Source organism: Oryza brachyantha, chromosome 7 (genome assembly GCF_000231095.2).
Source record: "Oryza brachyantha chromosome 7, ObraRS2, whole genome shotgun sequence".
In the NCBI taxonomy this organism is placed as follows: Eukaryota; Viridiplantae; Streptophyta; class Magnoliopsida; order Poales; family Poaceae; genus Oryza; species Oryza brachyantha.
This window is the reverse complement of record NC_023169.2, coordinates 1,297,136-1,322,793: the sequence shown is the minus strand read 5'-3', so window position 1 is coordinate 1,322,793 and position 25,658 is coordinate 1,297,136. Positions and strand designations below refer to the sequence as shown.

The 25,658-nt window shown below is 39.5% G+C and overlaps 4 protein-coding genes and 1 pseudogene across 6 annotated transcripts; 1 reads left to right on the top strand and 4 right to left on the bottom strand.

The window, feature by feature from the left end:
• Nucleotides 1-4,225: 4,225 nt before the first annotated feature.
• LOC102704990 (uncharacterized oxidoreductase At1g06690, chloroplastic-like) lies at nt 4,226-7,753 on the bottom strand. The gene is made up of 10 exons (XM_006657374.3): nt 7,347-7,753; nt 6,307-6,398; nt 6,178-6,215; nt 5,934-6,095; nt 5,825-5,847; nt 5,647-5,718; nt 5,376-5,543; nt 5,090-5,172; nt 4,952-5,014; nt 4,226-4,647 (listed from the first exon to the last, which is right to left on the bottom strand). The coding sequence occupies exons 1-10, from the start codon at nt 7,576-7,578 to the stop codon at nt 4,459-4,461; spliced, it is 1,122 nt and encodes a 373-aa protein (XP_006657437.1). The 5' UTR covers nt 7,579-7,753; the 3' UTR covers nt 4,226-4,458.
• Nucleotides 7,754-11,275: 3,522 nt separating this feature from the next.
• On the bottom strand, nt 11,276-14,549 carry LOC102704715 (uncharacterized oxidoreductase At1g06690, chloroplastic-like). Of its 3 annotated transcripts, none has more exons than XM_015839308.2 (10): nt 14,182-14,549; nt 13,329-13,420; nt 13,198-13,235; nt 12,939-13,100; nt 12,824-12,846; nt 12,512-12,583; nt 12,267-12,434; nt 12,048-12,133; nt 11,845-11,907; nt 11,276-11,704 (listed from the first exon to the last, which is right to left on the bottom strand). In XM_015839308.2, exons 1-10 carry the CDS (start codon nt 14,438-14,440, stop codon nt 11,522-11,524), a joined length of 1,146 nt encoding a protein of 381 aa, XP_015694794.2. In that variant the 5' UTR covers nt 14,441-14,549; the 3' UTR covers nt 11,276-11,521. The 3 variants fall into 3 exon arrangements, with proteins under 3 accessions (XP_015694794.2, XP_006657436.2, XP_015694795.1); XM_006657373.3 differs by having other exon boundaries at nt 12,051-12,133; XM_015839309.2 differs by lacking the exon at nt 14,182-14,549 and adding an exon at nt 13,546-13,703.
• A 2,715-nt stretch (nt 14,550-17,264) lies between these two features.
• LOC121055044 (formin-2-like) lies at nt 17,265-17,875 on the bottom strand. The gene has a single exon (XM_040526450.1). It carries the CDS (start codon nt 17,873-17,875, stop codon nt 17,447-17,449), a length of 429 nt encoding a protein of 142 aa, XP_040382384.1. The 3' UTR covers nt 17,265-17,446.
• Nucleotides 17,876-20,291: 2,416 nt separating this feature from the next.
• Nucleotides 20,292-21,822, top strand: LOC102707984 (annotated as a pseudogene).
• Nucleotides 21,823-23,361: 1,539 nt separating this feature from the next.
• LOC107304610 (protein PELPK1-like) lies at nt 23,362-24,151 on the bottom strand. Its single transcript, XM_040526434.1, has one exon. It carries the CDS (start codon nt 24,093-24,095, stop codon nt 23,535-23,537), a length of 561 nt encoding a protein of 186 aa, XP_040382368.1. The 5' UTR covers nt 24,096-24,151; the 3' UTR covers nt 23,362-23,534.
• Nucleotides 24,152-25,658: the final 1,507 nt, after the last annotated feature.

Genomic DNA, 25,658 nt, shown 5'->3' with positions numbered 1-25,658 from the left:
CATACAGTCGCAATTTATCTCAGACAACATGTCGGATTCGTGTTATAGATATAGATTTCAATTTTTCGTTTATGCTTACGGTTATAAACCAAATTTAAATTTTAACCTTAAATTTAGAGTTAATTTTGAGTTTTTTATCGAAGTTTATTTTTTATAATTGGTTTTTAGATCGCTAAGAATACGTATATAAAAATTTTATTTATAAGTTATTTTATGTCTATTGTTTTCACCCCTATAAACTTATAATAACAACTCTTCTTCATCCCTTGTTCTTCTTTATCCAATCACAAATTTAATGTAATAAAAGCTCTTATATTCTCTCGATTCCAAAATGAAGTTATTTTAACCACCCACAATTGTTACAAAATATAACTATTTCTCCACCATCTTTTTATCTGAACTAATCACAAGGATGGTTTAATTATTCTCACACACTTTCTTAATTCCTATACTTTTTTTAAAATGATTATAATTTAGAGTGGAGTGAATTGCTCACTTAGAGCATCCCTAACAACTCATCTTATGTAAAACAGTTTCATCCTTCATATCTCTTTGTACTCCATCAGATCATCTATATATGACATTCTCTATATTTCTTTGGAGGATGGAGAGATATCATCCAAATATAAATGTTCACTCTCCTAATATGGATGACATCTAAAAATAGATGATAGGATGGTCGTTCTGTTCAAGCTCAATTTGTAGTTTTCATCCTTTATTTTTAGGATAGAGGATAGTATAGATGAGTTGTTAGAGATGCTCTTACATCAATTTTATTATTAAGAAAACTCTAAAATAAGTCTAAAGTTCAGACTACGCGACAGAATTAGGGGTTGTTTAGATGTGGCTAAAAAGTTTAGCCTCATGTCACATCGAATGTTTGGGTATTAAACATAGACTAATAAAAAAACTAATTTCACAAATGAGTGCTAATCCACGAGACAATTTTTTAAGCCTAATTAATTCATAATTAGAGCATGTTTACTGTAGCATCATAGAGGCTAATCATGGATTAATTAGGCTCAATAGATTTATCTCATAAATTAGTCCAAAATTATAGATAAATTTTATTAATAATCTACGTTTTTATAATAAGTGTTCAAATCTTGTACGGGACAAGAGGATACCAACAGCCCCTCAACATCTTCAATCAACATCCTTAATTTCCTTCGGCCGTGCCAGAAAATCTTTCCGAGATCATGCAAGTACAAGTAGAGGTCAAAGCTCCAACACTCCAGCAGTCCAGCAGCATGCAGTTGCAGGCCTCTGCGTAAAGCTGACCAGACCAACGTCTAAAAACTTGCACCCCCATTTTCTCATTAAGTTTTTAAGTCAAAATTTAAATTTTTAATCTTAAATTTAAATTTAATTCTACTACTAAATTTTTACTTAACTTTAAATAACTAAGAGTACGTATATAAAACTTTTATTTTTAATTTTTTTTAATTATGAATATATCGTTTGGTTTTTTTCAATTAACCCAGTATAGAAGATTGGAGTGACCTCACGAATGTACGTGCAGACCTCCTCCTACTCTCACCGGAGTCTCGGTCAGAACCTCTCGCCGGACTGCCGGAGCTTCTTCCCTCCTTGGCAACGGCGTCGTTCACCGGCCGCAGCTGGCCGGCACTTCGCTTGCTTTGCATTCATGCAGGTTCGACGAAAAGATAAAATAGCAATATGTTCTTCCGTTTATGACCAGTAGAAAACCACCTAGACAGTGGTTGAGGATGGTGGAACACGAAGATAAAATATTTTTCTCATTTTTGTTGCAGATTCTATATAATTGGTGATAGGTGAGATGATTAGTTTTTATATATAATTCTTTAAAAAAATACTTATATTCATTAGAGAAAAAACTGATAAAAATACGGAGAAAGAATGCAGGACTACTTTTTATTCAACCTGATACTGATGAAAGGGTTCAAGTCCCCATGCACATGTAGACGGATGGACAAATCATGCATAATGCTGTCTGTTCAGTCGCCGCACGACCCATAGTACACTTTTCAAGTACGACCTTACTGTATACCTTCACTGTAATAACCAATATTGATTACACAGATAGATAAAGATAAAGTATGATCTAATTGTATACCTACGTATCACCGAAACACAATAATAACCAATATTGATTACACAAAAAGATGAAGTAAATATCACTGTATTCGTTCGATAGTTGAGTCATACGTAAATCGGATAATTAAATCGTACGCATAACAATTTCCTTTACCTACGGTGCAAGAGTACCACCTGCATTATCCTTATTTTATAAATAGCTGTTTTGAAAAAAAAATTATTACCTCCGTGGGATAATAAGTGTAATAATATAGTTTAAATTTGAATTGTAACTGCAATTGTTACGGGGCGAAGGCAATAGTTTAAAAATGGTATATCTTCGTGTTACCAGCATAATTAGTGTTGAGCACTTGTTATCGGGCGAATGCTAATATTTTTAGATGACCATAATATGGAACCAGAGCAGGTAACAGGCAATTGATGGTCTTACAAACAGGTACGGAGTAACAAGCATTCTGGGTAGAGATATTGGCTGCCATTGTTTTTGCTTTTTCGAAGAAAAAAGTAAAATTGTATTGTTGCAAATGAAAATTAATTTGTAGGTAAAACTTATATATACGTATCCATAGCGGCTCCAAATTAAAAATTGTAAAATCAAGCGCGATGAAAAATATTAAAATCAAGTCTGAATTTAAGTTTTAAAAATTAAATTTTAACTTATAAACAGTTACAATCGCAAAATGATAGAGACCATCATAGCTACTGGGTTTTTGTGTGGTTAACTAGCAACAAAGAGATTAACATAATCAGTACATTAATCTTTGTATTATATACATTGGTAGATGAGCTCGGAGCATCTACATAAGAATGCTAAATATTTTACTCATCAATACCTTATATTGAGGCAATGCAAAAATATTAGCTATAAAAATTACACCCTCCTCTAAAAGAAGACCGACTGAATAATTTGTATTGAACACATATATTTCTACCTAGGATACAAGAGAGTTTGATTTTAGACATACATAGATATTGAAAAGACTTGGGAACATGTTAGAACATAGATATTGAAAAGACTTAGGAACATGTTAGAAATAGGTTTTCTAGCTTAATCTTCAAAATTCAGATTTAGGGATTAATTTTAGACCCCTCCTAGAGATTCTCTTAATAGAGAATGTTGCTATAGACAACCTTAAGTTTAGAGCTGAATAAGAAATAGAAAATTACTTTACGTCTTTCAATATGCACGTTGATACCAATATGATGTTAGAGAATATATTTTCTTGTTGAACCCTAACTTAACTGAAGAACAGACCTTAAACATTATAGTATTTACTACATATAAATAACACGACATTTAACTATGGTCTTACTTTGTAGTCATCATGTGCCTTGACATTGACTAGGTGCATTGCGCATTAGGTAAGTTTATTTTTTTTATCTTTGGTATCTTCTCTTTCAAGTAGTTTCAAGTAGGTACTTAATTGTTTTTATCTATTTCTCTTATAGTGTATATATACTTAAAGCAAATATTGTACAGGTTTTAAAATCCACAACGCAAGTACTTAAACATCATCTATAAGTTTTAAAATTCACAATGTACCATTATATTTCAAAAAAGAATTCACAATGTAAGCTTTGTAATTTGCAGTGTAAAAATGACTCTTTTTTTATAAAACAACGTGGCGCCATAAATAGTAATACTCCCTTATTACAGTATATACAGTATAGTATATACTTTTTTATATTTAAAAAAGTCATTTTTACACTACTGCTCCAAATTCAAACGCTGCAAAATGAATGAGCAAGATCACGTGCAGTTTCTATAGATTGAATACTAAGACCATGTTTGGATCCCCACAACTTTTTTTTCCTGTCATATCGAATATTTAGACACTAATTAGAAGTATTAAATATAGACTATTAATAAAACACACCTTATATTTTGGACTATTTCACGAGACGAATCTATTGAGCCTAATTAGTCCATGATTAGCGCATGTGATGCTATAGTAAACATTTGCTAATCATGGCTTAATTAGGCATAAAAAAATTGTCTAATAAAATAACCTTTATTTATGCAATTAGTTTTGTTATCGGTCCATATTTAATACTTTTAATTAACGTCGACATCCGATGTGACAAGTGACTAAAAAGAGTCCTTAGATCCAAACAGTCTCTGTGGGAGGCTTCAAGTAGCCTGCTCTTTTTTAACTTACGAAAATGCCACAGGTTTTATCTTCTTCTAGAGAAAATAGAACAAAATCTTTGGTTTCTCGAGGATAACCCAATTAATCACTGTCCCCAAAAAACATCAAGACAGCACAATAATCTCTGTGTATACACGGTGCCTAAGCTAAACTATGGTTATATTATTGTGTGTATATGATGGTGTTACTATCAGATACCCAAAGTGAAAAAAAAAATTCTGACTAGAAATTACAGCTTCTCGACCGGGAACCCGATGACCGGCTTGATCTCGCGGGCCATGGAGCGCATTTCTTCCACCTCCTGATCCGTCAGGCTCCACCCGAGCGCGCCGGCGAACTCCATGGCCTGCTCGGCGTTCTTCGCTCCGGGGATCGGCACCACGTTGCTGCCTTGGCAGATCAGCCAGTTCAGGACCACCTGAACAAAGTGCAGAGAGAAACCGACACAACTTTGCTTAATCACTAGTATTAGTGTATTAATTACTATGTCATGAAAAAAATTTGGATATAAATCAATACAACCCAAAGTTTTGAGAATTTGAAGTGCTAGTGGTTTAGTTTCAGCATTAGTTATATTGCTGATCTCCAGGTTGCTTGTGAGCTTGCTGAAGGACCAATTTATTTTGCCCCCTTAAGTTAGTATGTCTGAATAATTTGCATTCTACCAAGTTCTTGGCAATGGGTAAGACTTAAGAAGGGGAAATATTGGGCAGCAAGAACACCTGTGTTGGGGTCTTCTCATAACTTGCTCCGATCTCTTTAATCCTGTTAATAAGTGGTTGGAGCTGTTTGAAATGAAAGAAGAGAGTCAAGAACAAGGATGCCACAAGATTATAGTAATAATAGGAAAAAAACAGAACCTTGGTAAGGAACTCAGGAGTGTATATCCGCCCCCGGGGTCCAGTTGGGGGATTATCTGGAGTGTATTTTCCTGTAAGAATACCTGAACAGAGGAGATAGATTAAGCTAGGCTTTAATTTTGGATAATCACTCAGCAAATGGTATGATGATCGATGAAGTAATTTCAGTTCTGATATAGGACATTTGCATATAAACTAGAACAATGACTACTATAGCCCCTTTTTGCAGGAAAAAGAACTTAACATAGCTGAATGGTAAATGTGAAGAGATGAACCAGAATTCTACCTTGGGCAATCGGGGAATATGCGATCAAAGTAATACCAAGCTCATCACAAGCTGCTTTCACCCCATTTTCTTCAGGGTTCCTGTATATCAAACTGTAGTTTACTTGGTTTGACGCGAGTGGAATTCCCCTCTTCTTGAGCCGCTCATAAGCAACCCGGAGACGTTTCTCTGTACCAAAACATAGAAAAGAACGTTCTTGGAATTAGCTTCTGAAAAGAGGTACTAGCACAACAAACTGCATCATATGTAAATTTTGATGTCAGATTGCAACCGCTGTAGTTTGAGACTCCAACAGCCTTTACAAGTCCTTGCTCATAAGCATCTCCAAGACCATCAAGGTAACCTGAATCATGTAAGTACAATGTAATTGCTCCCCACTGCTTACTACATACAGCTCAAATAAAGTCTATTCCAACACTTAAATAAATATGGGTATCTTAAAAGAATACCTTCATTGCCCCATATCCCTGGCCTGAAAAGGAGATGAGGACACCAGTTAAATAAACTAGCAAGAACTAATAAACAGATAATATTTGAGTGAAAAGACAACGAGACAACCAATGAAGTTGGTAGAGCTCAACTGAGGAGACGCCAAGGCGGGACAATGAGTCCTTCAGTGCAGAAATAACACTTCCTCGCCCAAGCCTCCACGGAAGAGCCGCAAACTTTGTCGCGATAGCCACTTTGACCTCTTCTTTCTGTTGCCTCTCCTTGATGAATCTGATGGCAAATGGGAACTTAGAACAAATGTTGTGCTATAATTGTCGTATATTTGGAATAATAACAGTTATACATCATATACCTTCCTAGTAAACTTTCTGAATTTATGGCTCCTGATATCTTCAAAACATCCATAACCAAAACAAAATGTTAGATTTTCCTTTAAATGAACCAGAGAATGATCAGAAATCATGTGCATGGTTGTTCTTACCCCTGCACCATATACTTCTGCAGTATCAAAGAAGGTTATTCCACAATCGATACTTGCATCAAATGCTCCTTTAGCAGCCTTCAGTTTCCTATCTGGCAAATTTCAGAGTGCTTCATCACATTAAGGGAGGACTGTCACCAGTACTTTTGTCACTGACATTAAGAAAATTTGTCTGCTCCACTAACTACATGAGAGATTTATGATATTTCATATGTTTTCTCGTTAACATTCCAGGTCAAATTATGTTGATCTGAAACTTCGCGAAGATTTGCATGTGGCACGTGGTTTCTTACAGGCAATGCAACATGCACATCATGCACATGGGATGTATGACCACGATTTCAGCTCGGCCAACAACCACCAAGTAGCAGGAGACAAGTAACGCGAACAAACAAAACCTTGTTAAATAGTCACACTTTTCTGATCTTATAGCCTTAGATGGCCGGTGCCTTCTGAGCTACAGAAACATCAAAAGTCCCTCAAAAACATACCAATGCATGGTTAAATTTTACAATCTGTACCAAGTTCCAACATTGGGACAACAGAGAGAACAAATCTATGACCGTGTCCATGATGCAGGATTCACCTAGAGACTTGATCCCATAGTCTTCTTTTCAGACAATATTGAATTATTGACCCCAGAGATTATAAGTGTTAACAGTGCCAGAATTCACCAGGAGAGATCACTTGCAGTAAATTTGGGACATAAATCAATTGCAAACAGTACTACAATGATTATTCCAGTTCTTAGTTCTAGGTTGTAATCTCAGTTAGCATTACTTCATGCCTTGCAGATTAAAACTATAAACGCATTTGCACCTGAAAACTAGCTCATCAACTACAGGAAACTCTACACAGTACAGCGAGGAACCAATTCGAAGATAGCAGATAGAAATTCAGAGACCAAACTGCCCATATGAACAGATCCTAAACCAGGAACTGGTCACTCAATCGATTGCAGGTAGAACAGCACAAGATTGAGACTGAATTATGCTTGCAAAAGATAATGCCAAAAAAAAAAAAAGAAATCAAGAACGTACCGTCCCACTGGAACTCGTTCCAGTAGGTGGTGTCGCCCCAGGACCAGGCGCCGATGCCGAGCTTGGTCACCGGCACGCCGGACCCGCCCAGCGTCACCTTGCCGTCCTCCTCCACGGCGGCCGCCGACGCGCCGGACGCGCGGGGAGGCCGTGCCGCCGCGGCTCGTCGGCTGGGGAGGAGGCGGAGGGGCAGCAAGCAGCCACCGGCCGAGACCACCTGCATGGCCATCATGGCGGGCCAAAGCAAAGGGAAGCCGCCGCCCTGGACTTGGATGCTGCAGCGCCCAGCTCGCGGCGGTTCTTGGGCTGCGACGGCGAGGCGAGTGGTGGGCGGGGAGGGAGGCGCGCGCGAGTTTCGTTTGGCTGGCCACGACGCACGAGGAGGAAGACGAAGAGGAAGAGTGACAAGAGTGTTTGGCGGGTAGCCACGTGGACGCGCCACTGGCCGCTTATCTGTGCGGTATACTATCGCTTTGGGAGAGTGCACGTAAATTAATCGAATAATATAATGTTGGAAAATAGATTTAAAATACTGTTTTATGAAATTATATATATAGTCTTTTTACAAAAAATCACACTTTTCGTGGGGTGCATCGTTTGACGGTATATTTTTAAATAAAAAATAATTTGCAAATAAAACATATATATGTATTCTAAATGATCTAAAAGTTAAGACCGAAAAATAAACTACGATAAAAAAACTCAGAATCTACTTTAAATTAAAAATTAAAAATTAAAATTTTGGCTTGGGCATAAGCAAAAGAAAATATAGAACTGCATATCCTGTATTTTATTTCTTGGAAAAGAACATGGAGGAAAGTAATTACATCATCTCTCAACTTCTTACCCATCAATTTTTCTGATATATATTTTCCAAACGACTATAACTTTGTCCAAATATTTTATAGAAAAATTATTTAAAATATTGTATTAATCTAATTTTAAGTTTTTAAGCTAATATTTAATTAATAATATGCTAATTCATCGCTCGGGTTTGCATGTTGGAGTTAGATTCTCAACACTGGTACCGGTCGCAGCCATGCTATCGAATTCTATAGAAATCACGGGAATTGGCCAACATGGGAATTTTATGGATTCAAAGGAGAGAATTACTAGAAAGATGTCACTTCTTGATTAATTCCTGAAGGAAAAAAAAAGTAAGCGCGTGTCTTGCTTATAATCATCAAAGGTTTTTCGTTCTTGAGCGGAGACGTCAGCCGTGACATGATGGTTGGAGGTGGTTGCTGGGATCCTTGGAGGAAGTATAGTGGGCAGGAGATCGACGTTTTGCTTGTACTTGGTTTGTTGGTAGTGAATGTGTTAGGACAGCTCCAACGCAGATGCTTGGAATAACGTTTCAATAAAAAGCCGGGTTTATTTTAGCCACCTAGCTAGGATTAACAAGGTGCTATATGCAAAGAGTTGCTGCTCCTGCAGCATCGACTCCTGATGAGGCGCGAGAACACATAGCCAAAAAAATATCAAGAGAGCGTTGGCATCGGACCCCTCGATGTTACAACATCAATTAAGCATTTATGGTGGATATGCAAATGTCAAAGGGAGCAGACTCTACTGTACTATCGTCGGTCTCAATGTATAGTTTTAAACTATGTAATTGAGCCAGATGAATTTTATAGGAATGAAACTACTCTCATTTCATGAAACTCCCTCGTCTAATAACTTTGCCAAGTCAGCATTTTTGCTGATGTGACACCTATTTAATATGCATAAATCCCATGAAACATGTATTGATACTGGCCTAATGCTTATAGAGGTGCTACAAATAAAGATCAATATTTTAAGCATTTGCTTCATTTGTTGCATTGGACCACTAGACTCTTAATTGCAGTACTTACCTTGATCAACTATTTAAGCACCTATCTAAGCATTTAGGCCCCGTTTCTTTCGGCTTAAGATTATTATAATCTAAATTATTGAGTCAGATTATTATAAGCTAGATTGTTATAATCTGTAGTAGAATAAGCTATGAGTTGTTTTTTTCTAAGATTATTAGAGTCTAATTGTTCACCCAATAAGCTAGAAAAAGCTCATCTAAAAGAGCTTATCAGATTATAATAAGCTGGGCTCTGGATTATAATAAGCTACTTCAATAAGTTATCTGTTTCTTTCAGCTTACTTCTAATAATCTGAATTATAATAATCTCAAGCTGAAAGAACCATGGCCTTAGTATTGGAGGTGCCCTCTTTCGCTAAGCCTTTTTAATTAGGGTAATTAAGAGTTATAAAATTTAGTATCTTTTATATATATATAAAGATATTAGGTAAAGTTTGATATATAGAGATATTTTCTCAATTAGTACGAAAATTCTCTTTTAATTAACTGCATACGGTAAGGTTTGGTCTCGTTTCTTCATGAAATAAGAGTTTTTTTATCGTCTTTAAGAAGTATCTTGATATATATTAAAAATTTTAGTATTTTAAGATATATTGTATCTTAAGTTATTAAATTTTTACACTGAAAAATACGGTACATTCATATACTTTCTAAATAATGATAAAAAAAGCTTTTGAAATAATATTTAATCCCGTTTCTCCTGTTTAAAATGAGGCACATCCTTCTTACGTAAAAAAATACATAGATCATCCATCGTTCAGAAGGAAAAATAATGAGGTTTGATCATTGTTTAATTTGCTATATGATTGTTGCATGAAAGTTAGTCCATAGACTGATAGACATTTGCAAACACAAATGCTTTGCTCCACAAAAAAAAACATTTTTCTAAGACACAAAAAGCGTGCATGGATAAGAGGAAAACACATGTGTTGTGATGGTAGAGTTGTGAGTTTATGGCTCCACTTATAAGGGTTTAAATTTTAGTGCCCACAAATAGTACGTTGTGTTACGTGCGCAGTGATGTATACGTGTATATCATATAATCGCAAAAAAAATTTGCATGGATAAGATTTTTGAGTGTGTGTTATGTGCATGTCTACCGTATAATAAAAAAAGCATGGATAAGAAACAAAAACCAAAAGGACTATCTGTAATTCTCTAAACTTCCTATAAAATTACTTCATTGATAGTTTGTACAAGTGGTCATTCATGGTTTCTTTCCGATCCGAACAACTTTTCGTATTCAGAGGCAGAGCTTTCAGCTCTCAAAAGATCAATAAAATGTACAAAAGGTGGGTGGAGGTGATATTTTTTCTGCATAGACATTTTTTTTCAACCGGCACACAGTAAATACCACCGAACTAAAACTTTACGAAACAACAAAGCTACGTATCGAGAGTTTATCACAATATTTATAAATCTAAGCTGCACTACACCAGACTAAAGGCTTGACTTGGAATTTTCTCCTGGCTAAGCTTTAAAATTTAGGTTGGGTTCTTTTGATGATGAAAGATTATCTGATTTTTTAATAGCTACTTAATAGTATAAATGATAAAATTAAATACTATAAAGTTGAAAAATCTACTATAGAATTGTAAGATGACAAGCTTCTATATATAAATTTGCAGCAAAATTAATGATTAGTAGTTTGAAAGCGTGCTTGTAAAAATTGAGGAAAAAACCGAGAACAATCAATCTATAGAGTAGTTATGTGACAAAAAAGACAAATGGCATATTTGCAAACAAAAAATAATTTACAAATAAAATATTTATATATGTATTCTTAGTAATCTAAAAGTCAAGTCTGGAAAATAAACTTCAATTAAAAAACCCCAAAATCAATCCAATTTTAAGATTAAAAATTTAAATTTTAACTTATAAGCATAAGCAGAAGCAAAAAAAAACAAAAAGATGAGGGTGCTAAATTTTGAATCACATATTTGATTTAATCCTTTTTTAAGTAAAAGCATATTTTCCCTTGATATTAACTATATTTCTTGCCATGATTTGTAAACTTGTTTTTAATGGAGGTGCATCAAGATGTCCTTCTCTTTTCTAGTCACACGCGCCGAAATGTCTAGTCTGATACATTGTCAATGGCACTAGAATCATCACTGGGCTGGCTGAAGTCTGACTAAACATTTTTCTAGTCATGCAGGCTGAAATTTCTAGCTCATTTTCTACACTTTCTCCCCAGTTTTTCGCCTTAAACGTTTTCTACTGAATGTTATAATCAATACACCTCCTTTCAGCAATTCAGCACTATACATTGGATGTTGAAATGAAGAGTGCACGCAAGAAACTTCTTCAGTCACATTGTCTATGACTCTTCAATGGGCATCTTGATGCCCTTGATCTCGCGTGCCAGAGATCGCAACTCTTCGACCTCTTCACCGGTGAGGCTCCAGCCGAGCGCTCCGGCGAACTCCTTGGCCTGGCGGGCGTTCTTGGCTCCGGGGATCGGCACCACATTGCCCTGGCAGGTCAGCCAGTTCAGTGACACCTGAAACAAGAAAGAAAGAACAATTGTTTCAGTGGAACTGCACTTATGTTCCTTGCAAGTTACTGACCATCTTATTTGGAGACATTGATTCCTTTTGCTTGCATGGATGAGCAGATTATGAGAGTTGGTAGATGCAGCACCTGAGTTGGGTTTTTCCCATGGCTTTCTCCAATCTCCTTGATCCTGTTCATTAGTGGTTGGAGCTGTGTATTTATATGACATAAAACACTTTCAGAATTTAGATAAACAAGGTTGAGTGGCAGAGAGCCAGAGACTGAAGATTGGTGCATCCAGGCTGAAGCTGTATGTTAATAAACTAGCTAGCTTAAGGGTTCAATAATACGACCTTGGTGAGGAACTCAGGGGTATATGTGTTTGCTCGAGGACCAGTAGGAGGATTTTCTGGAGTGTATTTTCCTGAAAGAACACCTGAACAATGGAAATGAGTCAGTAAAAGAAATGTGATTGGCGAAATCGAGGAACATTATATTGGCAGCACTGCAAATACCACTTCATACAACGAGGCAACTGGGACAAACAAAATGGAGGAACTGGTTCTCACCTTGGGCTATTGGAGAATAAGCAATCAAGGTGATGCCAAGCTCATCGCAAGCTGCCTTCACACCATTAATCTCAGGAGTCCTGTATATTAGGCTGTAGTTTACTTGGTTTGAAGCGAGTGGAACTCCTCTTTTCTTCAGACGCGCATGTGCATCCCGAAGGCGTTTCTCTTGTATAAAAACAGAGCTTGAGAATTAAGGAATACACAATATCATATAATTTGCAGACCAAAGCCAGAATACAAACCATTGTAGTTTGAGACTCCAACGGCCTTTACAAGGCCTTGCTCATAAGCATCTGCAAGGCCATCAAGGTACCCTGAATAATGCTCAGAGATGTCAGAACAGTGAAGTTTAGTTATGCTAGAATTGCCTAGCTAATCAAATTCACCAAAACATTTATATAGATAGCTTTTTTACCATCCTTGAAAAAATACCTCAAGTTACCACACTTTTTAGTATAAAAAGTGTGGTTCCTTGAGGTATCAGAAAATGTACTAAAATTTTTGGTGGGATGGTAAAAAAGCCCTATATAGATAGATTGCATCAGACCACATACCTTCATTCCCCCATAGGCCTGGCCTGAAAGCAGAGAAACAAAAAGCAGCTGGGTTAAAAAAAATGCTTCAATTTTGCAGAGAAGTAGGTGTCAGGTATAAAGCAGACAAGCTGACCAATGAAGTTGGTAGAGCTCAACTGAAGATAAGCCAAGACGATCAAGCGATTTCTTCAGTGCAGAAAGAACACTCCCTCGGCCGAATCTCCATGGAAGCGCAGCAAACTTTGTTGCGACGGCAACATCGATCTGACCTTTCTCTTGCCTTTCCTTGATGAATCTGAAGGCAAGAGAGAAAACACCAAATGACTATTGCCGCACATTACTGTTGCAAAATTTTGGAGTGACAGACAGCAGAACATGACAATATGGCATACCCTCCGAGCAAACTTTCAGAATTTACTGCTCCCATCAGCTGAAGGACAGAAGAACTAGAAGTTAAATGCACCTTCAGAATTTTGATGTGTGGAAGAATGAATAAGGAATCATAAGTGTTTTAGTTTCTTACCGCTGTACCATATACTTCTGCTGTATCAAAGAAGGTCATCCCATTATCTATGCTCGTGTCAAATGCTGCTTTAGCCTCCTTCAGTCTCCTGTCTGATAAAATCAAAGGAAGCACATTTTCTTCTCAATTTTTCTTTACTTTAGTTTTTGGAAGACATTTCTTCTCAAAATGAGAGTAGAAACAAATATACAACAAAGGCAAAGACAACTGCATACACCTGAAGAGGAGACCTTACAGAAGAAAAATCTCATGGAAGAGAAGGAAGAACAGGAAAAGGATGGAGTTGGTAATTAAATAATCAGTGATAGGGACTTGTTAGGTTGATAATTAACTAATCAAGAAGAGAATTATACTGGGCCCTCTTGAAGGGAAAACACCAAACTAGCTCAATAATCAGATATTCTGATGGTCCTAGTCCGGAACAATAAGCCACTGTGTTGTGGATGGTGTGGCTCAGCAAGAGGGATTGATCTCATAATCTGATGGTCGTAGTCCAGGACAAAAGATTTCACACTAGAGAGGATTGAAGTGACATGCGTGCAAGTGCAAGCCAACCGGGGAGGCAATGCAACAAGCACCTTATGCGCATGGAAAACATGACCTGGTCACACTTTCTGCTCCTTTCAGACGCTGAGAAACCAGATAGTAACAACTAACAGCAGATCTCACCTGAAGCTAAATTTGGAAGCAATAACAGCAGCAGCAACTGATCGTTTAATCACCAGCACAAACAAAACAAGCTAGGTAGTAGCTAGCAAATCAAAGAAGATAATGGAGCAGCAGTAGCTTGCTTGAACAATTCGACGGATTGATGGATGGAATCATGGATGGATTGAACTGAAGTGGTACGCACCGTCCCACTCGGAGTCGTTCCAGTAGGTGGTGTCGCCCCACGACCAGGCGCCGATGCCGAGCTTGGTCACCGCCACGTCCGACCCGCCCAGCCTCACCTTGCCTTCCTCCTCGCCCACCTTCGCCGCCGCGTCCGACGCCACCGCGCGTGGCAGCCTCAACGCCGCCGCCCGCGCCCGCCGATGAGCGGCTGGTCCAACCACGGGGATGAGCTGGCCGCCGCCGCTGCCGGCCACCACCTGCAGTGCCATCGCCGCCATTGTTCACCTGATCACCTCACCTAGCTGCTACCCCCGTGCGTGGCCAGGAGGAGGGGGAGGCTGCCTCGCCGGACGGCGACGCGCGGGGCTGGTGTGGTGCGTGCGTGTGTGGCTGCGTGGAGTGGAGGCGAAGCTTTGGCTCCTTCTTGTACTCTACCACCAAGGCCGCGACGAGGCGTCGCGGTCGCGGTAGCGCGCGGAAGGCGAAACGATTATTTTTTAAATATATATATTTTTTAAAAATCTCGCGGTATAGTTGATGCTGCAACGTGTCGTGAGTAACATGCGTGATGCTGCTAGAATTTTTTTTGAGAAATAATGTTATTTAATGAAAATAATAAAATTAGAAATCATCAGAGGAAAATCGCAAATTTAAGATCCTTTCGAACTGCCGTAGTTCGATAGGCCCTGTATCGAACGGCCATCAGTCGACTGAAAAAGAAATTGGAGGCTACGAGTTCGACGGCATCTGTCGAACTGCCCCCTGTTCAATAAGCTCTCAACAGGAGCCATCATCGACAGGGTCACGGGAGAGGCCTGTCGAACAGGCAGTGGAAGGGCACTATCGGCATGTAGTAGTTTGACAGGCCGCGTAGCGTCAGGTGGTGGGCTCCGTCGAACGGTGAGTGTTCGATAGGGTCCCTGTCGAACAACAACAGTTTCCAATCGAATACCCATCGTTCGACAGAGCGTTAAATTTGTGATTTTCATGGGATGGGCTCTACTTTTACGATTTCCATTAAAATAACATTGTTTCAAAAAAAATTCGATGCTGCTGCGATATCTGAATGGACGGCCCAAACCAATCCGGGCTAAAATACAAAATCCAGGTAACTTTCAGCTATTCTACGTTGGTATGGTTCACATGGTGTGATGCATATTGAGCTGAGAAGCAGTTAGCGAAAGGGAAATTATTTTCATGTATATACACTTATTTCTTACGTGCCACGTCTAAATAGTGATAGATAAATTAATATAAGAGAATGTAACTCCATAAACATATAAATGCAAGTTTAAATTTGACTTATAAAAATCACAATTATAATAACAAATTTAACTATGAATATGCATGCACTAGTTTCAAGTTAATTTGTTTCTTCCCCGCAAAAAAAAAGTTAATTTGTTTCTTTCACAACTCATAGAAGTCAAATTTGATATTACATATTTATGAGGTGATATCTGATATTAATATATTTTATTAAATATTTTAAATTTTTTAATGAGTATTTAGATGATATGCCAAAAAAAAGAGTATTTAGATGAAATCCATATTCAGTAAATGATTGTCTAAGCTAACAATTCAATTATTGTTTCTAAATCTAGGAAACAGGGGATTAGATATAGCAGAAGGAATGCACGCCAAATGCCCTTTTGGAAAAGTACTTAGCAATTTAAAGCATCCTCAATAGTTCATTTATCCTATCATTCGTTCTGAAAATAGAGGATGGAGACTATAAATTGAGCTCCAACAGAACGACCATCCTATCGTCTATTTTTAGATGTCATCCAGGTTAGGATGATCTGTATCCATCCTTAAAAAAATATAGAGGATGTCATATATACATGATTGGATAGAGTACAAAGAGATATGAAGTATAAAACTGTTTTAGATGATCATCCAAATGAAGATATAGATGACTAAATTTAGATGAGTTATTTACAATGCTCTTAGCTCACATGACAATTTCACTTGGAGTTCTCATCAGAAAAGGCCAGGCCTGAAAGAATGAAAAATTAGTGTCCTCAAACATGATGCAGGTGAACTCTTTCCCCACCGTGTTCCATGGAGTTGGGCTTAGTGGGCCTGAAAGTCTAAAATTGAAATTGAAAGGTCTTCACTGTTAGACAGGCCGAATGCTCCCTCACGGCCATGAACATTTACTCTTTCGCCCTCATTTTTACGAACAAAACTTCGAAAAAAAAATGATGTGTTTAAGAAATTATTTACTCTGAGAATTGTGAAAGTTTAACCGAATCAGTCTTAAACGTCAAACAGAATAAGTTTTTATGTTTGCCCACATGCATATCTTTTCGTCAATCTCGTTGTTGCTGTAGAAAGCACGTGTGTAAGTTTAGGACCTGAACATAGGTGGACAGTCGATAGATGTTCGATTGCAAGAAACCTAGCCAGTTTAGCTACCCTCACTTTGTACAAGTTTGTACAATAATACTATCTCTGTCTCTAAATGCTTAACGCCGTTCTCTGTCTCTAAATGCTTAACGCCGTTGACTTTTTGACACATGTTTGACCGTTCGTTTTATTTAAATTCTTTTGTAAAATATGTAAAGTTATATATATATATGAAAAAATATATATTTAATAATAAATAAAATAGTATAAAAATAATTAATAATTATATAAATATTTTGAATAAGACAAATAGTCAAACATATATAAAAAAAATCAATAACATTAAACATTTAGGGATGGAGAAAGTACTAGCTAATTCTACCCAGAGTTCACAGTATGCCAAAAAAAAATTGTGGCATACTTCGGACTTGTTGAATCTTTACGATATGGATAGAATTTTCATTTTTACGTGACGATCAGTCTACCTAGCGAATTTAATACCATACTCCTCTAATTCTATAATACTGATCTTTATAAAACAACTTTGTCCGCTATTTCTACTACAATATATAAAACATAATAAATATATGAATTAAATTTCAAGATTAATCTCCATGTTTCTAAAGTAAATAGTTTTAAAGTTATTCATACTCACAGCTATTTGATTTTAGCCTCGTCCAGAACGACAAGTATTAGAACATAAACAATCTAGCAATTATTGTGAAGAAACTTAATTACACCAAATCGATTCCAGCACTCAATTAAGCACAAAGTCCATATTGTACATACATGAAAGAATGACAAAACATCTACTCCACACGCCATGCCAAAAAAGAAAAAGAAAAAAAAACTTACAATTAATTGACACACAAACGGAACAGCATAAACACACACACATCGTGACATGCGTCGAGCACCACGCTACCTAGCTAGGTTTACGCCTTGGGAGGTGGCGCGAGGAACGGCATCGGCACGCCGGGGACGGCGGGCATCGGTGGCAGCGTCACCGCCGGGATCGACGGCATCGGCGGCAGCGACAACTTTGGCACCGCCGGCACGCCGGCGCCGGGAACCACCGCGGGCATCGGCGGCAGTGTCGCCGCCGGCACAGTCGGCATGGCGGGCATCGGTGGCAGCGTCGTCGCCTTTGGCACGCCGGGCACCACGGGCATCGGCGGCAACGTCACCGCCGGCACGGTGGGGACAGTCGGTTTCGGGATGGCCGGAACTGCGGCAGCCGGCGCCGGCGCCTCGGTCGTGTCGGCGGCGAGGCGTCGCGCCGCGTGGCCGGTGCTGCCGTTGCCCACTAGGAGCACAACGGCCACGGTAATGGCCGTCGCGAGGAAGCTCGAGCTGGAAGCCATTGAAATGCTTGAATCACTGAGCTAGCTAGCTACACTTATAACACAGCTAGTAGCTTAGTACTGTACTGGATTAACTAAGTAAGGGGTTATTTAGATGGGAATAAAAAGTTTGGATATTAATTTGAAGTATTAAATATAAATTAATAAAAAATAATTTCATAAATGAGTGGTAATTCACGAGACGAATTTTTTAAGCCTAATTAATCCATAATTAGAGCATGTTTATTGTAGCATCACATAGACTAATCATGGATTAGTTAGGCTCAATAGATTCGTCTCGCAAATTAGCCCAAGATTATAAATAGGTTTTATTAATAGTTAACGTTTACTATTTATAATAAGCGTCCAAATATTCGATGGAACAAGAGACTAAAAATAAGTGTCTTATCCCTAAGAAATTCTAGGGTTGTTTGATGCAAAAACATGGGCAATATATGACAACATTTATAGCTCACAAAAGTTAATTGCATGGCCAAAGCTTCACATTAGTTGTTCACCTTCCTAACTGTCTGCAAGAATTTAGGAGTATTTGTTAATTATTGGTTAAGAAGAAGAGATGATCTGGTGTTGATAGAGATGGAGCGATGTGTTGCATGGTTCTTCTTTGGTTAGCTCACCTATGATTAGATCAGCATACATGTCATGTGTGTTCTTCTTTGGCAAGTTTAATTATCAATCCCTTATTAAGCATTAGGGACAGCAGTCAACACAAGCTAACTTTCTGATATCATACAAGGCATCAGGTTGAGAGCAGTTCAACGGTTGGCTCTGTTTTCACACCTTTTTAATTGTGCAAACATGGCATTTGTAAATTAAATAGTTCTGTCCATATTAAATAAAACCATAGGCCAGCCTATTTTCAGGTTACTCAACCGGATTGTTGAAACAATTATTTGCACCATGCTTTAACAAATATATTTTTCTTAAAGAACTTTCTTCTACTGTATTCTTTAGATCATTTATTTTAATACATCTGCTAAGTTTGTATCTTAAAATATTTAATTTAGTTTTATAATCAAGTAGATAGTCCGTGGCAACCATATGTCCAATAATTTCAATCAAAAGGACCATGAACCATTGTAAATTTTATTTTCTTTCATAAATGACCCCAGATACTAAATGAGTTTACGGGTGGAAAGATAACTATTTTTTTGGCAAATATTCTTTTAACATTAGGGACTTTAGCCTATATGAATGGTGCTTTATAACCTTTGAATTATGAGTTGCTATACTCGGTATCTCACAAAATATAGCTATTTCTAACTCAAATTTGAACCATCTTTTTAGAAAATATGATGCTCACCTAACGGAATAGATATGGAGGGACATAGGCTTGTTCAAATAAAGCGCCAAGTCGGGCTTTGGGCTGGGCCTGTTAAAAGCCCAACCAAAGAACACCAACACGTGCCCAACAGGTAACAGAAAAACAAAGCCTAGGTTCATCTTGACCCTTAGTCTTTTTCTTTTTGGGTTTTTTTTAGACCTTTTATAATTTTTGGGTTTTGAGGCTTCGATATCTAGACGTCCTCTCCTCTAATATTTAGATAATGGTGCGCTAAGAACATCTCCATCTCTAATAGAGAACTATATAAAAATTAAGTTGTAAAAACCTTATATTGAAGACCTTTAAAAAATAATGGGTCTAAAATTACCTCCTCCTACTCCAATAGGAACCTAAAAGTTAGGTTTTAAAAATAGTTAGTTGGCAAAAAAAATGAGGATTGTTTCTCTAGATGGATTGGGAACCCGAATTTGTTTCTCTAGATCTGGTTTACTTTTGGACTACTATTGAGAGTGGGAATATTCTAAGAATAAGTTTGGATCTCCGTTGGGTACCATGTTTTTAACATTAATCAAAAGAAATTCCTTTTGGAAGCATGTTTGGTACACAGTTGGTACACAGTTGGAGATGTTTAAGGAGCTAATTCAATTAGGATTCCAAGTTAGTTTTCACTGACCACGAAAACTAACTTTATCTCTTATTTCTTTTCTCGTTAGGGATTTCTGTGCTCGCTAGTTCGTGTCAGCACAAATATTAACTGAAATTTACCTTAGGATTAGCATGCCATTCTGTCGATCGAGTCAAAGACAAGGATATCTGAAATCTAGTACTAGTAAATACCTATAAAAAGTTTGATCAGGTTGAGCAAATGCAGCTTCCATTGATCTTCCCCTTTCATCTTTTCGTGTATTTTTTTAACCTTGGGATTTGTTGGATCATACTAGCAGGCAAGCAGGCTCATGTCAGACGTGACGATCGACTTGTATATTTGCCTTATATTTTATATATATATATACATGAAATGGATGTACACTAGCAGTAACTCACAAGATTAGATTATATATACAAAGATAAGATTAATTAGGAGAGGTTGGTTAAGTAGAGAGAGAGGTGGAAATTCGCCATCTCCCAAGGATGCCGCCGCCGCCGTCGTCGCCGTCGCCGTCGCCGGTGCGCGTGGTGTCGACGCGCACAGTGAGGCCTGCACCGCCTCGGCCGCGGGAACTCATCCCTCTCACCACCTGGGACGTCGCCTTGCTCAGCGCCGACTACATCCAGAAAGGCCTCCTCTTTCGCCGGTCCACGGCTACTCTCTCCTGCGTCGTCGCCGACCTCGTCGACCACCTCGCCGCCGCCCTCGCCGACACGCTGGCCACGCGTACTACCCCCGTCGCCGGACGATTCGTCACTGACAAGCTCCCAGACGGGGGATGCTCCGTCTCCATCGACAGCGACGGCCAGGGCTCCCAGATCGCCCACGCCGTCGCCGATGGCGTCTCCGTCGCCGACGTCCTCCCTCCCGACGCTGACGTCCCGGCCGTCGTTCGCTCCTTCTTCCCTCTCGGAGACGCCGTCAACTACGACGGCCACGAGCTCCCGCTCTTCGTCGTCCAGGTCACCGAGCTTGACGACGGCGTCTTCCTCGGGTTCGTGTACAACCACGCGCTCTCCGACGGCACCGCCTTCTGGGACTTCCTCAACGCCTGGGCCGAGATCGCGCGCGTCAGGCTCGCGATCGCGCGTTCCCCTCCCGCGCTGACGGCGCCGCGTCCGCCTCTCCTGGAGCGTTGGTCGCCCGACGGCGGCGCCGCCGCGCCGGTCGTACTCCCTTACGCGGACCTGGCGGCGCTCATCGTGAGGACGCCACCTCCGCTGCTGCGCGAGCGGATGCTGCACTTCTCGGCGGCGTCCCTGGCGGCACTCAAGGAGCGCGCACGGGAGGAGCTCCTGGCAGCCGGGGACGCTGCCGGCGCGGCCGCCGTGACGAGGTTCCAGGCGCTGAGCTCCCTGCTGTGGCGGTGCGTCACCCGCGCGCGTCGCCTGCCGCCGGACCAGGAGGTGGTCTTCCGCGCGTCGGTCAGCAACCGCGGGCGCCTCCGGCCGCCGCTGCCGGCGGAGTACTTCGGGAACAGCATCCTCGCCGCGTCGACGGAGGCAGTGCCGGCGTCGGAGCTCCTGGCGCGCGGGCACGGGTGGGCGGCGGCCGCCATGGGCGGTGGGCCGCGCGGTGGCAGCGCACACGGACGAGGCCATCCGGGCTCGCTCGGCGGCGACGCCGTCGGTGTCGGCGTTCAGGCTGTTCGACGCGGGCGCCATGTTCGTCAGTAGCTCGCCGCGGTTCGACATGTACGGGTGCGACTTCGGGTTCGGGTGGGGGAAGGCAGTGGCGGCGCGGAGCGGCAAGGCCAACAAGTACGACGGGAAGGTGTCGCTGTTCCCGGGGCGGAGGTGGAGCTGTCGCCGGAGCACATGGCGGCGCTGCAGCAGGACGACGAGTTCTGGGCCGCCGTCACGCCGGACCACCTGCTGCTGATCAACAACAAAGCTTGAAGCTTTTTCCGATGAAACTATAGTTGTTTCAGAGTTCTTATCTGGTGATGGTTTAGTGTTTGTTTGCTTGCTTAATACCCCAACATCAATCAATAAACAAAGGAAATAATGATTTGGCTTGAACAATTATAACTTATAAGCACACATATTCTTTTGGGCTTTTTACCATATTTGGAAGTACACTGAGGTGTCAAAAATTTTGGTAGCTTAGTACATCTTAGTACATCATATCTCAATGTACGTACTAAACTTTTACACAAAAAATATAATATCCCAAAATATATTTTAAGATGTAAAAAAAACTATATTCTTTCTATGGCCAATTAGAGACAATCCAACAGCAAGCACACACGAACTGATGTAGAAAGTGGACCACTGTCTACTCACCCAATTGGGAATTTGCATGGATATTTAAATTATATATATATATATATAAATAAAAAGTATATAGGATGGTTCAAATTTAGGAAAACCGAAACCTTTTAATGTGAAACACATGGAGTAGTAAAATATGTATGCTTGTGAGTAAACTTTGGCTGTGGTCGGTAAGAAGGGGTGTAAGTTAACTTACCGTCATAGAAAACGTAGTAATAGATTAGTACATAATTAATTAATTATTAAAAAAATACAAAATATATTAATATGATTTTTTAAAACAACTTTACTATAAAATTTTTTTACAAAAATACAATGTTTAGCAGTTCGGAAAACGTGCACGTGAAAAACGAGGGGGTTAAGTTAACTTACTGGGAGTGGCAAACACGTTTGTATGCTTAGAGCATGTCAAACAACTCATCTAAGGGTCTCTTCGGTTTGAAGGATTTTCAGAGGAAAAATTGAGGAATTGAATTGTTTTCTATGAAATTCCTATGATCCGAATAAGCCCTAAATTCAGTTATTGTGCATTTGAATGATCATTAAAAAAGATTATTTCTCTATGTCTATTTATATTCCGGTAGATCATCCATATTACATTATCTATATCACACAACTATATTTTATTAATACATAGTAACTACCTCCATCCTCTATTTTTAAATGAAGTACGAGATCGAGTTGTTGGGTACTCTCAAATATAGATGGAATATGAGAGAGATAATCTATTGAACATGCTCTTAGGACACCATAATGGAACAGTAAAACAGTAAATAAGCAGTAAATGCACTCTTAATGACAGGTAGTAACCTGCCGGCAAGAAATAAATAAAATGGGTTTGTCCATTTTCTTGTGTCATATACTCATAGGAGAGCTCCAGCCTCCAGGTAGGTTGAGGATAGACAAACCTTTTTTTGGTCACACTATATATATCTTTTTATTTTGCAGATACACATTATGGCATATCTATACTACTTTCTGCATGTCTAAAGGCTCTCCTTATTGCCAGCTGCATGAATAAACATCAAGTATGTCCTTACTGTGGATGTACCCGATACTCATTGAGTGAGATATATGTGACAACTTCTTTAATCTCAGGATACGTCGTACTAATTTTCAGATATATTTTTAGGGACAGGGTATGCGTACAACATTTAAAATTAATTGTTATGGACCGAATTCTCTCTTAATGTGTTGGTCAATCTAAAGATTTTATTACACTCGAAAGAAAGAAAATTTCAGAAATTAGTGGTGAAGAAAACTTAAACAAACAATTCCGTATTCGATCGAGCACAAATCCCACATATATATATGTATAATACTAGTACATACGTGAAAGAATGACAAAACACCTGTACACCATGAAAAAACGTATAATTGTCACACCAATAGAATAGCATAAACACACACTGAAAATCTGAAGAACACACATGGCGATCGAACGAGCTATTTTTAAGCCTTGGGAGGTGGCGCGAGGAACGGCATTGGCACGTTGGGGATGGCAGGCATCGGCGGCAGCGTCACCGTCGGGATGGCCGGCATAGGCGGCAGCGCCACCTTTGGCACCGCCGGCACGACGGCGGCGGGAATGGCCGGCGGCAACAACGTGGCGGCGTTCGGCACGCTGGGCACTGCGGGCATCGGCGGCAGAGTCACCGCCGGCACAGTGGGCATCGGTGGCACGGTCACCGCCGGCACCGCAGGCATCGGCGGCAGAGTCACAGCCGGCACAGTGGGCACCGATGGCACAGTCACCGCCGGCACTGCAGGCATCGGCGGCAGAGTCACCGCCGGCACGGCCGGGATTGACGGCATAGGCGGCAACGTGACCGCCGGCACGGTGGGGATCGCCGGTTTCGGAATGGCTGGAACGGCAGGAATGGCGGCAGCCGGTGCCGGCGCCTCGGTCGTGTCGGCAAGCCGCCGCGCTGCGTGACCAGTGTTGCCGTTGCCCACTAGGAGCATGACAGCCACGGCGATGGCCATGGCGAGGAAGCTCGAGCTGGAAGCCATTGAAATGCTTGCTTGGCTACTGAGCTAGCTACACTTAGTAGTGCTAATTAACTACGAAAACTCTAGTATTGTTTGATGCAAAGCCATGGGCAATTCATGGAAATATTTATAGCTCACAAATCCAGTTGCTTGGCCAGATCTTGGCATTGGTTGTTGACCTTCCTAACCATCTGCAAGGATTTGTTAATTACAGTTAGGAAAAAAAATCATGTTTTGATTGAGGTGGACCAATGTTACATCGTTCTTCTTTGGTTAGGTCACCCATGATTAGTTGGTTGAAATGTGCTTAGATCAGCCCAGGCGTTCTGTTTTGACAAGTTTAATCCCTTGATTATTAGGAACACCAGTCAACACAAGCTAGCTTTTCTGATCTCATACAAGGCATCAGGTTGAGGGCAGTTCAACGGTTGTACTTTGTTTTCCAAACACAGTTGATTTTTTATATATGTTTTACTATTCGTCTTATTCAAAAATTTACATAATTATTAATTATTTTTACATCATTTTATTTATGGTTAAATATACTTTTATGTATATATATGGTTTTACATATTTTAAAAAAAAGACGAATAGTCAAACGTTTATAAAAAAATCAACGACGTCAAGCAATTCAGGAAGGAGGGAGTACTACTTTATACTCCTATATAAACATGGTATCAGTAATTTATTAGTGTTCTTCATCTGAAAAGTTTAGATGTATGGTCGGTACGTTGTAAACTAAAGTTATTTTTATCCATAAATAACTTACTAAAATTTAACTAGGGATGAGCTAATTATAAGTTTTGGAAATTAATACTGCTATCTTCCGATGCATCAGGCTTCAGTCTATTTGGATTATGAGTCTGTGATGACCTGTAATTCTTATCAAAGCATCTTTAATAACGAAATACACCATAGTTGCAAAATATTAACATTTACAGGATATGAATCTTGCCCCACAATATAATCATTTATGACATTGTTCATGGTACTTCATGGTACTGCTTATCTTATTAATCATTTTTTATTTAAAAATCTTTCGATTTTATTTCTCATTTATTAAGAAACACTATGGCATTCTCTTTTAGTTACATTTTAGGACGGATGAAGTAAATTACAGCAAAATAATTAATAATTAAGTAAAACTTCTTATTAAGACGAATGATTAAGCATAGAAATAAAAGTGGGTAGTATTATTTGTACAAAAGACATCTACATATGGCCGGTGTCTGTGGGAAGGAAACGAGTTTAAAACCATGGCTCATGAGCAGAAGGGGGGCAGAGGTTCTAGTTCGGGCTTATTTGCAACTTATAAATTTTATACTTCATTAATTCATTATTATATGACGTTCAAGACAGGGCGAGACAGCCACGTTTAAGTCAATTTGGTTTACGTTATATATCCAAGACTGTAGATAATGATGATTTTATAAGAACCATTTCATTTCGATTCCCATGATTATCAGATGAACCATATGTAATCGACCGTGCAATTAATTGATGCCGCAGTCATCCAAATTATTAAAAGAGGGGACATGCAACAAATTTAAATACTGTGGCATTCTGAAACCAACACAAGTTCAA

Bases quoted from the DNA above. Each gene is read 5' to 3' on its own strand.
- LOC102704715 (XM_015839308.2), bottom strand. From the start codon at position 14,440: ATGGCGGCGATGGCACTGCAGGTGGTGGCCGGCAGCGGCGGCGGCCAG. The intron at 13,236-13,328 runs GTAAGAAACTAA...TCTGTCCTTCAG, and splicing joins CAGAAGTATATGGTACAGCG to CTGATGGGAGCAGTAAATTC. The intron at 12,435-12,511 runs GTTTGTATTCTG...TTTTTATACAAG, and splicing joins TGGAGTCTCAAACTACAATG to AGAAACGCCTTCGGGATGCA.
- LOC107304610 (XM_040526434.1), bottom strand. From the start codon at position 24,095: ATGGCTTCCAGCTCGAGCTTCCTCGCCATGGCCATCGCCGTGGCTGTC.
- LOC121055044 (XM_040526450.1), bottom strand. From the start codon at position 17,875: ATGGCTTCCAGCTCGAGCTTCCTCGCGACGGCCATTACCGTGGCCGTT.
- LOC102704990 (XM_006657374.3), bottom strand. From the start codon at position 7,578: ATGATGGCCATGCAGGTGGTCTCGGCCGGTGGCTGCTTGCTGCCCCTC. The intron at 6,096-6,177 runs GTATATGATGTA...ATTTGCCATCAG, and splicing joins TCAGAAAGTTTACTAGGAAG to ATTCATCAAGGAGAGGCAAC. The intron at 5,848-5,933 runs GTTGTCTCGTTG...TCTCCTTTTCAG, and splicing joins GAGCTCTACCAACTTCATTG to GCCAGGGATATGGGGCAATG.